Consider the following 15,155-nt stretch of genomic DNA (forward strand, 5'->3'; position numbering starts at 1 on the left):
CATGGCTTTCTACTGCCCTGCACAGCTCTCCTTGAGTAACCGCCTATCTCCTGAGCAGGGAGACACAGCAGAACTTCTTGGGATGGCATGATGGGCTGCAGGTGCCATCAAGAACACTAGCAAAAGCAATACTAGAGAAAAATCAGTTAGTGATAAAGAGAGCAATATTCTAGTAACCATTTGCAAAACCATTCCCTTATGCAGGTGGTCTTGTTAGCTCTGCAGTGCACCTGTTGTAGCTTTCATTTGCAACAAAGCACAAGAAGTAAATTCTCAGTGTTTGATGCTTCTATCTGGACAAACTGACATCCATTGAGTTTAATTGACTTAATTTTTATAACGTTTTGACTGAACTTTGGCTTTATGTGATTGAGTAGTGTATGATAGTATCCAGGCTATGAATCTAAATGGGACTAAAGCTGGTAATTTGTTTGCGATCGCCACTAAATTGTAGACTTAAAATTCTAATAGTTTTAAAGATGGTAATCATTATTGTTATTTAATTTGAAACTATTATTTTTCTGGTTTTAAAAAAAGAAAACTGATTAACGAAAATCATGTTTTGAAATGATAGGTTTAAATATCTAGCTAAATATACAATAAAATGTGCACTAAACCATTAAATGTGTAAGATTTCGGAGAAATAGGATAGAAAAAATAAAAATAAGTAGATTTACCCGAGACGTTTTCAGCCATTGCACGGTCCTCCTGTCAACCAATCAGAGATCAGTCTGGCGAGACAAGTGAAGCTTTTGTGCCCTGAGTTAAGACTTACAGTTAACTTTGACCCTTAACTGCTTCAACGTAAGTGGGTCCAGACCCCAAAATATAGAGCCTGCCATTCCGTTCGGTAGGTGTATTCTGGGTGCAATTTTATAAATTGTGACGAGACGCTTTGGTTTGGTTGAGTCGTAAACTGCCTGACGAACTACGCGTTGGGTGTCAATCTAAATCAGCTCAAGAAGGAAATAGCGAACTGTTTTTCTGGCTAGTTGTCGTCAAGTAGTTATCTGTCGTCTGTGAGTTTGGGTGAATATCATTGACTGATAAGCGCTAGCGTTAAATCGGTTGATTTGGCTTTACTTCTAACGGTCGGCAGAAACTATCTAAAGGGGGGAAAAACGATGTTACATTAGCTTCTTGGCTTAGTAGCCTCTTCGTATGCGCTTATAAAGTTAGTTAGCTAGCGTTAACTTTGCGGTGATACCTAGTCGTGTATTCAATACGGGGTTATATATCTAGCAAAATAATAAGGAGCTAGCACAGTAAAACGTTTCGAGGTAGTTCAAATATGCTTGTTAGTTATTACTGAGGAGGAATTTCCTTGCTAATTCAGGCCATCGTTGTCAGCTAACGTCAGCTACCTGCCTGAAACACTGGGTGAGCAAACCGAAAGTCCTGCTGCCAAGCAGTTTCAATGACTAACAACAGTGGCGGCCCATATAATGTCTGGGCCTATTTTAATAGAGCTCGATAAAAAAAATATTATTGTCGCCCGATGTTCAAATGCCACCTTTTTCACGAATCAGTCACACATATTCTTTAGCTTCAAACTGTAGCTCATATGAACGCCAAACTCACCAGAGAGCTGATTTAAATGTATCTTCCTCCTAACAACTTGCTGATTTGTTACTAATGTATTACTTTTTTCCCCACAGTCTTTGGCAAAATCATGGCAGATGAAAACACACAGTTCTGTGGCAATTGGTAGGTATAATATAATAGGTGGAATATTTTGCATCGCCCGATGAATATTTTTTATAGATTGACGTTATAAAAGGTTTCTTAATTTTCTTTATCCCTTTAAGCAAACATGACATCCCTGAGGCCAATTTTACAACCCACGAGATTCACTGCAGAAGAAATATTTCTCTGTGTGATGTGTGCCAGGAGCCAGTACCCAGGTCAGACCTGCAGGATCACAAGCAGCAGGAACATACACAGGTAAGCCTGAAGAGGAGCGATGTAGACTTTAACATGATCTCTGCAATAGATAGATGTGTGCTCTCAGAGGTGGGGAATATATATATATGTGTGTGTGTGTGTGTGTGTGTGTGTGTGTGTGTAAAGAGAGAGAGAGATGTTATGAAGTTCAGTTTTATTTATTTACTGACAGCTCACAACAACTTTCCTCTCAAGGTGCTTTGTACTGTAAGATAAAAACCCTACAATTTTAGAAAGAAACTGCTATAATCACACGATCCCTGTTGGCAAGGACTTGGCGACAGTGGGAAGGAAAAACTCCCTGGTTACAGGAAGAAACCTTCACCCGATCCAGGCTCAAGGAGAGGCAGTCATAATCTGTAACCTGTAGGGGAAAGATGAGAGCGCAGAGAGAGCTAAGACAAAAGACACATTATGGATGTGAGACACAAACTTGATAACTGCTAAAGACAGCAGTATAAACACACAGGTCTGAGAAGACCTCATGCAGCCTAGGCCTATTGGTGCATAACAAAGGGAATGTTAGGCCTACCTGATTCATCCCTAACTATAAGGTGGATCAAAAAAGAAACTTTTAAGCCTAATATTAAAAATAGAGAGGGTCTGTCTCCTAAATCCGAACTCGGAGATGGTTCCATAGTTGCGGGGCCTGAAAGTTGAAGGTTTTGCCTCCCATTCTATGTTTGAAAACTCATGGAGACTGAAGTTAACTTGCAGTGCGAGATTAAAGTGCTCTGTTAGGATAATAATATATAAGGGATATAACGGGGCCTAATTATTCAAGACTTTGTATGTTGAAAGAAGCTTTGTAAATTCAATTCTGAATTTATGAAAACATTTATTTGCTGTAAATTGATTCCACCACCCATTTGATTTCACTGGATTCTCTTTATGACTCATTTGGTGTTACTTAACAAAAGGAAAGGGCTTAAGGAAATGAAAGTTGGCTAACTTGAAATGAAGAAATAGAAACTCAGAAGGAAGATGGCTGACAGAGATGTAATTGTGCGCAGGACATCTTGTCAGAAGGGAATAATAATGATAAAACACACGGTGATACATAGTCACTGCTTTTTAAAATATTTTTATGTACATTTTGTGTTTCTCAGTTGCTGAAATATTGTGATACATCACAGATGATTTTTTTTTTTTTTGTTGAAGTGGTTCTCAAACTTTTTCTGAACCTGGATAAAAGTTTCATCCTGCTCTCTACAAGTTTTATTAATGTGTAAAGTGTAAAAAGTTAAAGTTAAAAAATGTAAAAGTTAAATTCTTCTCAAGTGCAAGCTCTTTTTTGGGGTGGGGGGGGTTGTTGGTTTTTTTTTCTTTATTTAAACCTTATTGGATTCTAAAGTGTCACAACAGTGATAATGATAATGTAATAAATCCTGTGCTTTTCATTTTAGATTACCTGCAAGTGTGGTTTGAAGATTGAGAAGAATAATTTGGATGCCCACCAGGTATTATTGAAAAGCCTTTCCATTCCTTATTTTTATAACTCTCAGCTTCGTTAATCTTCATTAAATCCTGCGTCTTCATGATGATTGTCTGTTGCAGAGCTCTGACTGCTCTCAGCGGCTGGTTCCATGCCAGTACTGCGAACTGGAGCTTGTCTTCAGTCAGTCCAAAGACCACGAGGATTATTGTGGAACGCGCACTGAGCCTTGTCCCTACTGCAAGTGCAATGTAATGCTGCGAGAACAAGCTACACATCCGGCCTTATGTGGAAGCCTCACACCACCCCAAGAAAGAAACAACAGTAGGATGGGTCGAAGTCCAGGGGACCCTCAGTCAGGGGCATGGCTGGAAGCTCACTCCATTAGAAACCCCCTGAGAAGCCAAGAGAGAGGCCCAAAAAATAATAACGTCAGTGCAGCAGAGCAGCAGGTCTTTCCCCGACCTTCAGTTTATAATGCTTCAAGGGGATTTCGGCCCTTAGGAGACTGGAGAAATATTTCACCACAGAATCCTTTCAGCAGCTGTGAGTGTTTTGATTGATACATTTTGAAACAGCAGCACACAAATGAATGCTCCAGAAATGTAACTAGCTGAAAAATTAAAATACTTTTATAAGGTGTTGTAGGTGCTTAAACTGAAAAATGTGTTATTTTACCCCATTGCTAGATAATTGCTAGGTATCATGATGATATCATCATAACGTGTGTTTTAGATCAGAAGCTTCAGGGGCCTAAGATGTACCTGTGTGCAAAATTTGGTTCCTCAACTCCTGATTGCGCGGGAGGACACACATACACAGACAGAACATACACAGCACTGTGTGTTTGTCTATGTCAGCTTAACCTCAGTGTTATTGGCAGTTTTCTTCAAAAACGTGTGAAATATTGCTCACACTTTAGGTCTCTTACTGTCATCTTTGTTTTAACTTTAATTATTTTTGGTAAAATGTAAAACAGACATTTATATTTTCTTTTACTCTACATTTTGCATAGAGATTAGAATGAATCTGCCATGCTGTTGAGTTATTTTCCTGAACTAATTATTATTATTTTTTTAAATATCTTGTACTTCCAGTGCTGGGGCAGAGTGATTTTCTGCACAGCAGAAGCGGCAGTACATGGGCACATACTGAGCACACTCTGGATGATGATTCATCTGGTCTGGACTACATGTTGGCTCTCAGCCTGCAGACTGAAGGAGACACGGGGGCCAGAGGTGTCGAGGGCAACGTGTGGAGTGGTATCTGGGATCACAAGATTGGAAAATCCAACACTTCTCTGTCCAACAACAACTATCCAGACTTCACTGTTGGATCGAGTACAAGTGCAGTGCAGGACCACGATCAAAAAGGTGAGTTAATGTTTGCTGGAAACATCAGGTTATTCGGATATCCATTTATTGATCATTTCAAATTGTTTTCCCAGATGCAATGCTGCCTTGTGAATTTTGCGAGGAGCTGTTTCCAGAAGACGACCTCATTTTACATCAGGTTTGAGATTGCCTTTGATTGGTGTTTCTTTGAGTCTCAGTGCTAACTCGATGTTACCACTCAGAGTTTTAGATGTCGGAAAGTTCCTTTAAATCGGCTGAGCTAAAACCTGAGTGGGGTCACAGAATACATGATGGACAAAAGCACTACAGTCACATGGTGCCTGAAAAGACTGCTGTGTGTCACAATTATACACTTAGACAAGCGTTGCTTTCAATAATAATAAGGATCTTTTGCTGATTTTCTTCACGTCCAACATTTCTAAACTTTGTTTTACTTCCGCCTGTAATAAGGCATGGTGTAAGTTTAGAGGGGGCCAGTTTCAGCAAATGAAAATAAAAAGGAGCAGTTCATCCTCCCCAGACTTATCAAAGTAAAAGCTTATATTCATTTGCTTGCATTTTGGTGTTTATTGACTGTATAATCAGTGAAACAAAAAATATTTAAAGTTGGTTCTTTGAGAACAAAACATATCAGTATTCATAGCAAATCTATGTCAAGTTGTCTTTGGAAGGAAAACACAAAGCATAAATCATCAAAGAACTCCTAGGAACTGTATTTCCAAGTAACATTAAACTGCTTTTATTCTCACAGAGTGGTGATGTTTAACCTAAAAAACTCAGTATAACTTTAAAATACTGCTTGCAACGAACTCCCCTGTAATTAAATGAAATTTCAATGCATTTTAATTTGAAATTACAATCTAATTATATTTACCCACTAATACCTAAAGGTAGGTACACTTGAATATGGGGCTTACAAGTCAGGCTTTTACAGGAAACAAAGAAATAATTATACTGTAATTAAATTAAAGTAGCATGTAAATAATTTTACATATTGCATGAGTAAAACGACTTCGTACTTTGTGGTACACGGGCCGTATTATGGAGTGGATTAATGTTGCCTTTTTACGTCTTTATTTTATTTTTATTGTATTTTTTACATCTATATTTAATATTCATTATGTTGACGTGCATTATGGATGCACAGCCACCCTCCTGTTAAAAGCTGACTTGCTGCCCCGTTATTCTAATGTGCCCAACCTTTTAAGCATTTGTAGGTAAATATAATCGCATATTTATTTATTTTTTTAAATAAAATACATTGAAATGCCATTTAACTTCTGGGGAATTATGCTCTAAGTCGTGGGCTATTATATAGTGTTACCATTATAAACTATTAGCAAAAACTCGATTGTATTTCAGTGCAGAAGTCTTCACGCAGAAGCCCAAAACACCATAACACATAGGTGCACCTGTCCAGGTTTTCAAGATTCCTCCTATTGGTGGAGCTTCTCTGGTGGAAAATGCCACTTTCATCCTAGGTGGAAGCTTACCATTAGTGGAACGTCATTACAAACGATCATGTATTCCTTATAAAGTCCTGTTTTATTTTCTGATGATGGCTTGTGTGGTGAAACGCATTGGATTTCTTTTGTTTTGTTTTTTAGTTTGAACAGTTAGTTAGAATACAGGCGTTGGGAATTTTATTTAAAGAGACGGTGCCTTTGATGATTTTACCCTGTCAGTCAAGTTATTTTAAATAAGATATTGCCATTTTTGTTATAAATGTAAAATGTTTAATCACTAACTCGTTAATTTCTTTTTTCTTTCTTTCTGTTTTTTTGACTAATGAACTTAGATATTTCTGATGGCGTCCACCCAGAGGCTACACCTTGAAACTAACCTTTATGCATATCTGACAGGAAACCATGAGATATTTCCTCTTAGAGAAACATTCATTTACTCAGTCTAAAAGACCTGCTTCAGCCTGCCAAGTAACTTCAGCTGACATTTTCAGATATTTTCCCTCTTTTGGTCTGAGTCCAGCCTCAGCTTTAGTTCATAACCTCTGTGTATTTCTGGTTCTCTTTCTAAGCCTTCTGCACACACTGCTGCCCTCTCAGTTGGCACTCTGTATTGTTAAATGACAAGTAATTGTGTGTGCTGCTCAGTGTAAAATGCTTAGATCCAGACTGATATCACACAGCGTGCAAACATTTGCATACCTTTGGTTTATCTTCGATTGTTCACAGTCCACTTAAACTCTATGCATGTTGGAGCACATGCCTTATTTCCATCTAGACATAACATGACAACTTGACTTACGTAGGTTTCAACAGTGTCCACTTTTCTGTTTCAGACTGGATGCAGTCCTGCTTCGGCCTTTGCGTCTTTCAGCAAACAGCCCTCATCTCCACCTAAAGACGACAGGACCAGCACCAGTACTTCAGGGCTGATGCACAGCCTTCCTGACACACTCGCTTCTAATATCCCCACCTTCCCGCGGTCAGTCTCCCCAGCGTCCTACAGTCCTCCAGCCAGTCCACTAGAGGGCGATGTGGTCATACCATGTGAATTTTGTGGAGTTGCTCTTGAAGAGGCTGTAGTCTTTCACCATCAGGTATTTCACTCGTCTAATTACCCAGCCAATACAAAACTCCCACTTCATGATGACTGTTAAGAACTCTGTGTTACCTTTTAAAATGTGTTCAACTACATGTGTATGTATTGGGTTTTTTTTTGGTTTTTTTTTAAAGTTTTATTTATTTTGTTTGTTTGTTTTGTTGTTCTTTAATACAGGACAAATGTGATATGCGCCCCCAGAGTGCTCACCCTCTGAATAACGTAACAAAAGCATCGATCAAAAAGCCACTAAGCCCTGGTAGAGAAGCCTTTGGGCTGCCGTCCCCAGAGTTTCAGAGGAGAATAAGGCACCAAGGTAAAATCTGACATTTATTCAGAAACCTGAAATGTGGGAATAAATAACTGACTAATTCTGAGAAATCTAAATATGCCATTTGCAGTGATGTAGTAACATATGGAGACATTGTTTTGATATGAGCAGAAATAATTTTGTAAGTCTGTGTTTCAACAGTGATTAAGCGATTTGACGCACTTGTGTTTAAATGACATTTAAAATGTCTTTGTTCTCATGGTTTAGTCACGTTTTGGCATTTTAACCTTTAACAAAAGCAGGGGAAAGTGTGTGTAAGTGTGGGGGGTGGGGGTGGGTGACAGACGGCAAATGGCCTGGGTGGACATAAATCCAGGCCACTGCATTAGCCTTCAGTATTTGGGTCACGAGCTCAGCCAGGTGAGCTGTAACGGCACATAAATCTAAAACAACTTTGTTCAGCAAACGAGCCTTCATCAGGGAGTTAAATGTGATCACAGCATGAGAATAAAGTTGATTTAGATATTTTATGTTTATGTGTGTTTAATTGAGTTTTCGTTTGTACTTGTGGTTAGATAAAATCAGAATTAAAGAAATGTTAAATTCAGAATTCAGAAACTACATACATAAAGCTAGAATACCTTTCATGCAGTATCAGCAAACACGTTTGTATAACTTGTTAAAGGTTTGTGTTGTTTGCATTTTATTTGGGTTACTAGATACTGTATGTCCAGTTTTTCTTCTGTTTTATCTACATCTGCATTTGTTTTCATTTACACCTTTTCTTTTTTCTTTTTTTTTAATTCTCTTGTATATAGCAGACTTCTTGGATGAGGACTTTGCATTTGACAGGGAAACACCATCAGGGCAAAACCAAAGGGGATGGCAGAAAAGCTGCATCGGCCAACCGAATCAAAGGAAGGCGTCAAACTTTGATGTTTCGCTTAAGAACAGACCTCAGCAGGCCGGAGAAGCAGAAGGGACTCACTTTTCTTTCTGTGACACAGACAAGAATGCATCTCTAAAAGGGTAAAATAATTATATGTGCAAATATTTTTTTAGCTTTACTTGACTGTTGTTAGTTTTTAAAAAATTATTAAATATATACTTTTTGCTGCACTTTTAGTGATATTTTCCCTGTGACTCTTAACAAGTAGTAAAGAAAATAGATGAATGGACCTGATATGTTATTAATATTCTCATTTAAATGTATTTTTCCACCAGACTTCATTATCCAGAAAACAAAGAAGGAAGAGGTAACAGAAGGAATCAAGTATCAAAGGTACACAACTTTTAAAATCCCATTCACCTACATTGATATTTGTTTGCATGTTTGTAGGATGAGAGCATGTACATGGTGAAAAAGCAAAAAGTTAACCCAGGCAACACCAGCTAATTTTCCTGCTTGTTTTTTTGTTTGTTTGTTTGTTCCTCAATTGTTTTTGCCAAAACTTAAACTTTAAATTAATGACAGAGCACTATGATAAAGTTAACCTATTCAAAGTAACCTGTTAATAATAAAATAAAATGTAAAAAAAACCAAACAAAACTAAAGCCTAAACTTTTTGTTTTGCAGGTGGCATAAAAAAGTAAAAGTAGAAAAAATTGAAGTTAAACCAAATAAGATGTTTCTGCTAATAATCCTAATTTGATTAACAATAAAAACACAGCACTAGGGATGGGTACCGGTGTCCGGTGCCATGATGGCACCGGTTCTGACATAAACGGTAGTAACCAGACCGAAAAGCAGTGCACATTTCGGTGCTTTATTTCGGTGCTTTTTTTTCCTGAGCTGTGATACACTTCTAGCCAATCATTTTACGTTTCCGAGGATAGTAGGCGGGGCCAGGTACGTACGTTCTGTTAGAGCAGAGCTACAGATTAAAAATGTCTAAGGCGAAGCGGTCAAAAGTCTGGCTGTACTTCACAGCAAAATATGCAAACTCAGCAGCCTGCAACAAGTGCTTTAAGCTGATACTGTGATACTGTCAAAGGAGGTAACACCAAGAATCCGATTAAACAGCTGGCGACGCATAGCGTTTTTTTAAAAGCCGAGAAATGCGCCGTATTTGATAGCTTGCTGCGAGACCTCACACCGTGCACGTCGGGTGGGTTGCCAGTTATCGGACCCGGAGCAACATCCCCCAAAAACCCGAAGAATAGAGTCCTGGCCCCTAGCCCTGCCAGTGTAGCAGAAATGATGAGGATGATGATGCAGCAGCAGCCGTTCTTCTCTGCGTGAGTAGCTTAATGTTCGTGTGTAATTTACGTTGAGTAGGCTAAACACGTTATTACATTAATGCAGTAAGGTGAACTAGCAAACATCATCGTAGTTACATGCGGCTGTCTTCTTGTTTGATGGCAGATACTCCCTTCACCCTGGCCAAAAAGGCTAAAATGACCAAAGAAAAAGTGGGAAACAGTTAAACATGAGAGGTTTTTGGACAAAGTTTGTGTTTTTTTCCATTGTTTAAGCACTGCTTCCAGCCAAGAGTGATACCATATATGCCCCATAGCTGCAGAAAAGGCTAACATTGTTATCTTTTTACAAAAACCAGCTGAACATGAGAGGTTTATGGACCAATTTTGTGTTCTCCATTCTTTAAGCACCGGTTCGAGCACCGTTTAAGCACCGGCACCGTTTCAAAAGTACCTATTTGGCACCGGTATCGGATAAAACCTAAACGATACCCATCCCTACACAGCACATTTATGCATAACGAGTGACATACCTTGACAGTGTCTTTACCTTCCAAACAGTGCATACACTGTGCACAATCTCTATTGACATACATTCGGTGGTTTATAGTATAGCTCCTGCTCTTTGTGGATGCACACAACTGAATTCAACCTGATGTAAGCAGATGTTTCGTAAGTTGTCCTGGCTGATTTCCATTCTCTACATTGATAGCGCACAGTTTATGCTGTCTTTTGTCTAGATGGTATAAAGTTGGTATGAATTTAGCATCATCAGCCAAAATTCACATGAATCTCTGGTACACTTGATGTAACCTAACTCTGACCATAAAACCACAGCCTCTGTGCACCAGTCTGTGCACACTGTTCTTTACTTTAAACCAATCACAGCACAGGAATCTAACCTGTTTATCCTGCACTAACCTGCAGAGGATTTTCATGCAGCCTTTAAATAGCAGTTAGTCTACCTCAGTTTGCTTTGCAGCAAGTTTGACAATATGAAAAAAACATAATGTCACATGTACAGACCCAATATCTGATTTAAAAACATGAGGACTTACATGTAAGCTTTAAATTTACAGTTTATCAAATCCCACTAAGCAATTCTTACCTTTAGATTAACCTCTCTTTTTTCTCTCCTGTCCCCTTTCTTATCTTTCTCCATCTGGGAGTGAAATACAGCAGCTGGACCTTTAGCTGATGTTTGTTGAGCTGATTTAAAAACGCTGCATTTGTAATGACCTCACATTCCCTTTATGCTTACTCGTCTTCAGTATGGCTAGCTAGATGCTGAAGTACCTCAACAAACAACTGTAGGAAGGAAAAGCAAAGAGTAGTGAGAAAACAAAAACTATTCAAGTACAGATACCTGAAAATTGTACTTAAGTACAGTATTTGTACTTTGTTACTTTCCACCTCTGCCAATTAACATAATGTTTATTTTACTGGTCTGTACACTAAATCACCAGATTATTTCATCTCTTATCTTATTTGTGACAGTGTTGCATTTCACTGCTATAGTTTTTAGGTTCTTTATAGATTTTTAATCACCATTTTATCAGCGCTATCTGATAGCATCTCTGATGACAGTAGACGACACTCGTAGGGATTATTTGGGGCAGGAGCAAAAGTCACATGAGGGGTGAAGCGCCCCTTTTTATGTGGGCACACAGCTTAACAGAGAAAGTTGATAACCACTCGTGATACCTGTTATCTCTGACTGGGGTTTAGGTTTTGTTAAACCAGCTAGCACAAAGAAAGAACTTTGTTCAACGCCCCTCTGTGAAACTTTCACAAGGAAAACATTGAGGATAGAGCAGGTCCAAAACAGCAGGTCATGGGAGCTCTTGGTAACATTTACTGAAAGTGGTCCAAGTCATAGCAACCAGTGAACCCAGCAACGGGGTCATGGGTGACAAAAACCTATTTATATGTCTATGGTGCAGCTAGGCCATCACAAAAGAGCCATTACTGCACAAACTGCTCCAAATCATACTGCTAGCTTTGATAGATGGATCTCACGCTGCATCACAGCTGTTTGCAGTTCTGTCCAATGTGCACAAAAGGTGGACCTTAGCCAGTAAAGTAAGGCCAGCACTATGCTAAAAAGAAGGTTTGATAGAAATGTAACTGCACACTGATGCAGACCATGTACGCTCTTCATGGTGATCATAGGATGATGCAAATATAAATACAAGGATGTAATTATTACTATGAAATAAGTGAGATCATTAATTCTCTGCACACAGAACGAGTTAAAAAAAAAAAAAAGAAAAGTTTGAAGACATTTGATCGCAGAATAACTGTATAATTAACGTGAGGGCCACACAGCATGATTTTAAAAGCATTTTCACTTTTTTTTTTCTTTTTTCTCAACTGCAGTTACCCAAGAAGCAAAATGAAGAGCAGGACGAAGAGTGAGAGCTGAGACTGGTGCAGAAATGGAATAACCAAATCTTCTACTCTTCTGCTTTTCGTGTAACTTTTTGCACTTTTTGAAACTTAATGAAACATATAGCTATCTGCTAAGTGCCTGTGAGAGTGTTTGGATTTTAAAGTTTATATCTTGAGGAATTTTACTCTTAGTATAAAAAAAATAGAGTGCCCCTATTATGCTTCTTTGTAGCTTTGTAATTTTTATTTTGGGAGACTGCTACAGTAAGCTTACATGCCTTAATGTTCAAAACTACAATTTTCTCAAACTGTATACTTGTGAAATCTTCAAAAGCTCCCATTTAAGCTCCTCTCATTTTAAGAACCCCCGTTGCACAAAACCCTGCTCTGATTGGTCAGCTGGCATGAAAGCAAGGACAGCTCTGATTATATACTTAAGATAGTCCAGAATAGAAAGAATTTTGATTACTTCTAACTTTCTGTGATTAGTTTACATGTAAATATAAATGAAATCACAGCACAACCATTATCTCTTACTTATCTGAACCATCATGATGTGGCTGTTCTAACATCAAGATTATAGGAGTGCTGAACTCTGCCTCCTCAGATATCAGGGGTGCATGAAGACTCCTGCATACCGTCTTTCAGTCAGCAGAACATTTGGCATGCTTTGCTCTAAACTAAGATATTTTGGAATGAGCAGAAATGACTCTACTGTGAAAATCATGGCAGACTGTGAGGCAGCTGCTCGTTCTTTGTTTGAGGGAGTGCCAGTCTTGTGGCATTATAGGAGTGCGGTGCATAGCGATCTAGAATGAGTTCAGGAGCAGTGTTTTCTGGGGGTTGTAACTCCTTATGGACTTTATAACTTTGCAAACCTGCACAGAAAAGCTAAATAGTGTAGCCAGCGTAGCGTCACCTGTTCATTAGAGAAGTCCTGTTAGGAAGCCTCGAGCTGATCTTTAAAACTGCACACTCACTAGTTATCAACTTCTGATTGACAAGATGCTGACAGATGACTCCGGCAAGGAGCATAATTTATAAAATGAACTTCATGTTTTATCCAGTATGAGCTGAAGCTAGCTACTGAGCCCATAAATACTCCTCAGGGTAGGTATCCCAAGAGCCAAGGAGCCGAGGACCATTTTTCACATAGCCTACAACCAGAGGAGACTGACCGCTTAAAAGGATGCAGGCCTGAGGCATACCTGGAGGTTATGTCCATCATTCACATACAGATTATATGCATAACACACTAAAGGATAGGGAAAGCCTACAAAGTATAATAGGGGCACTTAAAAGTCTGTTTGGTTTATTCATACATATTCTACTTTATATCAGATGTTTTATGGCTAACATGAAGCCTTCACTATAAATGCTAAGATGGACTTAATTTATACTGAATATAAGGTTGTTGTTGTTTTTTTTTTTTAAGACCTTAAAAATCACATCTTGGTTTATGAAGAAAACTGTGTGTGTGTCAAGGGCAGTCACCCGACCCCAACAGTGTGCATTTGTTAGACTTTATATTTCGTTTGTTACTCGAGCCTATTATTGTTACGTTTAAATTTTTTTTTTTTTTTGTAACCACTATTTGCCGTTTCTTCGTCTTTCTATAACCTAAAGCACTTTGATAGATTTTACATTTAGTTTAAAGGGCTTGAGGAACAATTTTAATTTCTACATCTTTGACCAAGAGAAGATTTTCCGGTTCGATTGAACACTTGTCTTTTTATACTGTTAAACTTTTGTCTTTAATAATTTGTTTGTAACTACTCAGTAATGTTTTCATTTGTATTTAAATACCATCATATCTCGGATCATATAGAATTCATATAGAAAGCTTATAGAATTATATTTGTGGTGTTATAAGATGTTTTCTAATATTTTATGAAGTAGTGTTAAAAGTTTTGTATGTTTCTCCTCTAAGTAGTTAGGATAGATAGGATGTATTTTGTGTGTAACATAGGGCCTGCTCATATAATGAGATCTGCACATTTTGCCTTTGTGATCAAAATGCCCAAGTAGACAGCAGCTCATGAGCGAAATCACCTTGTGTGTTGTTTCTGTTGGATTTTAGGCTGACGTGCTGTTTAAGAACAGCTGTCTTGATGCTCTTTGTCTTGTGTAGTTATTAAAAGTTTTAAGGCGCACTTTGATAGTTTTGTGACTGGTGTTTGTATTTTCTTTTCCATATACATCACATGAATAAACCTGGTTGTAACAAAGTGGCAGAAAGACTAAAATATCTGCTCATGTTCTTCACTTAATCCACTGCTCATTTCTTTTCTACCGCCAACAGCGTGGCTAGGGAAGTGAAATACTAGTGTCTCTAACAGTAAGAATACAGTATAAATGTTTTTATTTTAATAATATTTAAAATGTTAAATTTTAATATATTATATATTCATTAAATGTAAAGTTAAATACCTGTATGTCAAGACTTATTTTGTTTTAATTTGGATCATTTTTGGGTTAAAGTGCATGAAAATCAGAAATCCAGAATCTCTGATTATTTATTTATTTATTTATTTATTTATTTATTTATTATTTTACTTTAAGTTTGAGTAAATTGCTTTGATTTCTGTGTTAAACTGAGTGTATTTAGGCACGTAGGCATGCTTGAGATGACCTGCTGAAATTCAAACTGAGCATCAGAATGAGGAAGAAAGGTAATCTATGTGACTGTGAACGTAGCTTGGTTGTTGGTGCCAGATGGGCTGCTCTGAGTTTTTCACAAACTGCTGATCTGGGATTTTCCCACACTACCATCTCTGGGGTTTACAGAGAACCGTCCCAAAACAGAAAATATCCTGTGAGTGGCAGTTCTGTGAGTGAAAATGTTTTGTTGATGTCAATGGCCAGAGGAAAAAGGCCAGAACTCAAATAACGAATCGTTACAACCAAAGTATGCAGAAAAGCATATCTAAATGGACAACATGAGGGACCATGATGCAGATAGGCTACAGCAGCAGAAGACCACACTGGTTATCACTTC

At 38.1% G+C, this 15,155-nt stretch overlaps 1 protein-coding gene across 6 annotated transcripts; it reads left to right on the forward strand.

Moving 5' to 3' along the window:
- The first annotated feature begins 741 nt into the window (after positions 1-741).
- trafd1 (TRAF-type zinc finger domain containing 1) lies at positions 742-14,388 on the forward strand. Of its 6 annotated transcripts, none has more exons than XM_040019777.1 (12): positions 742-850; positions 1,659-1,707; positions 1,809-1,944; positions 3,351-3,404; positions 3,502-3,925; positions 4,477-4,752; positions 4,827-4,891; positions 7,034-7,294; positions 7,474-7,612; positions 8,386-8,596; positions 8,792-8,849; positions 12,146-14,388. In XM_040019777.1, exons 2-12 carry the CDS (start codon positions 1,673-1,675, stop codon positions 12,182-12,184), a joined length of 1,698 nt encoding a protein of 565 aa, XP_039875711.1. In that variant the 5' UTR covers positions 742-850; positions 1,659-1,672; the 3' UTR covers positions 12,185-14,388. The 6 variants fall into 6 exon arrangements, with proteins under 6 accessions (XP_039875711.1, XP_039875714.1, XP_039875715.1 ...); XM_040019780.1 differs by having other exon boundaries at positions 786-804; XM_040019781.1 differs by lacking the exon at positions 742-850 and adding an exon at positions 889-1,380 and having other exon boundaries at positions 8,389-8,596.
- Positions 14,389-15,155: the final 767 nt, after the last annotated feature.

This window comes from Simochromis diagramma, unplaced genomic scaffold (genome assembly GCF_900408965.1).
Source record: "Simochromis diagramma unplaced genomic scaffold, fSimDia1.1 OVJJ01000822.1, whole genome shotgun sequence".
Classification (NCBI taxonomy): domain Eukaryota; kingdom Metazoa; phylum Chordata; class Actinopteri; order Cichliformes; family Cichlidae; genus Simochromis; species Simochromis diagramma.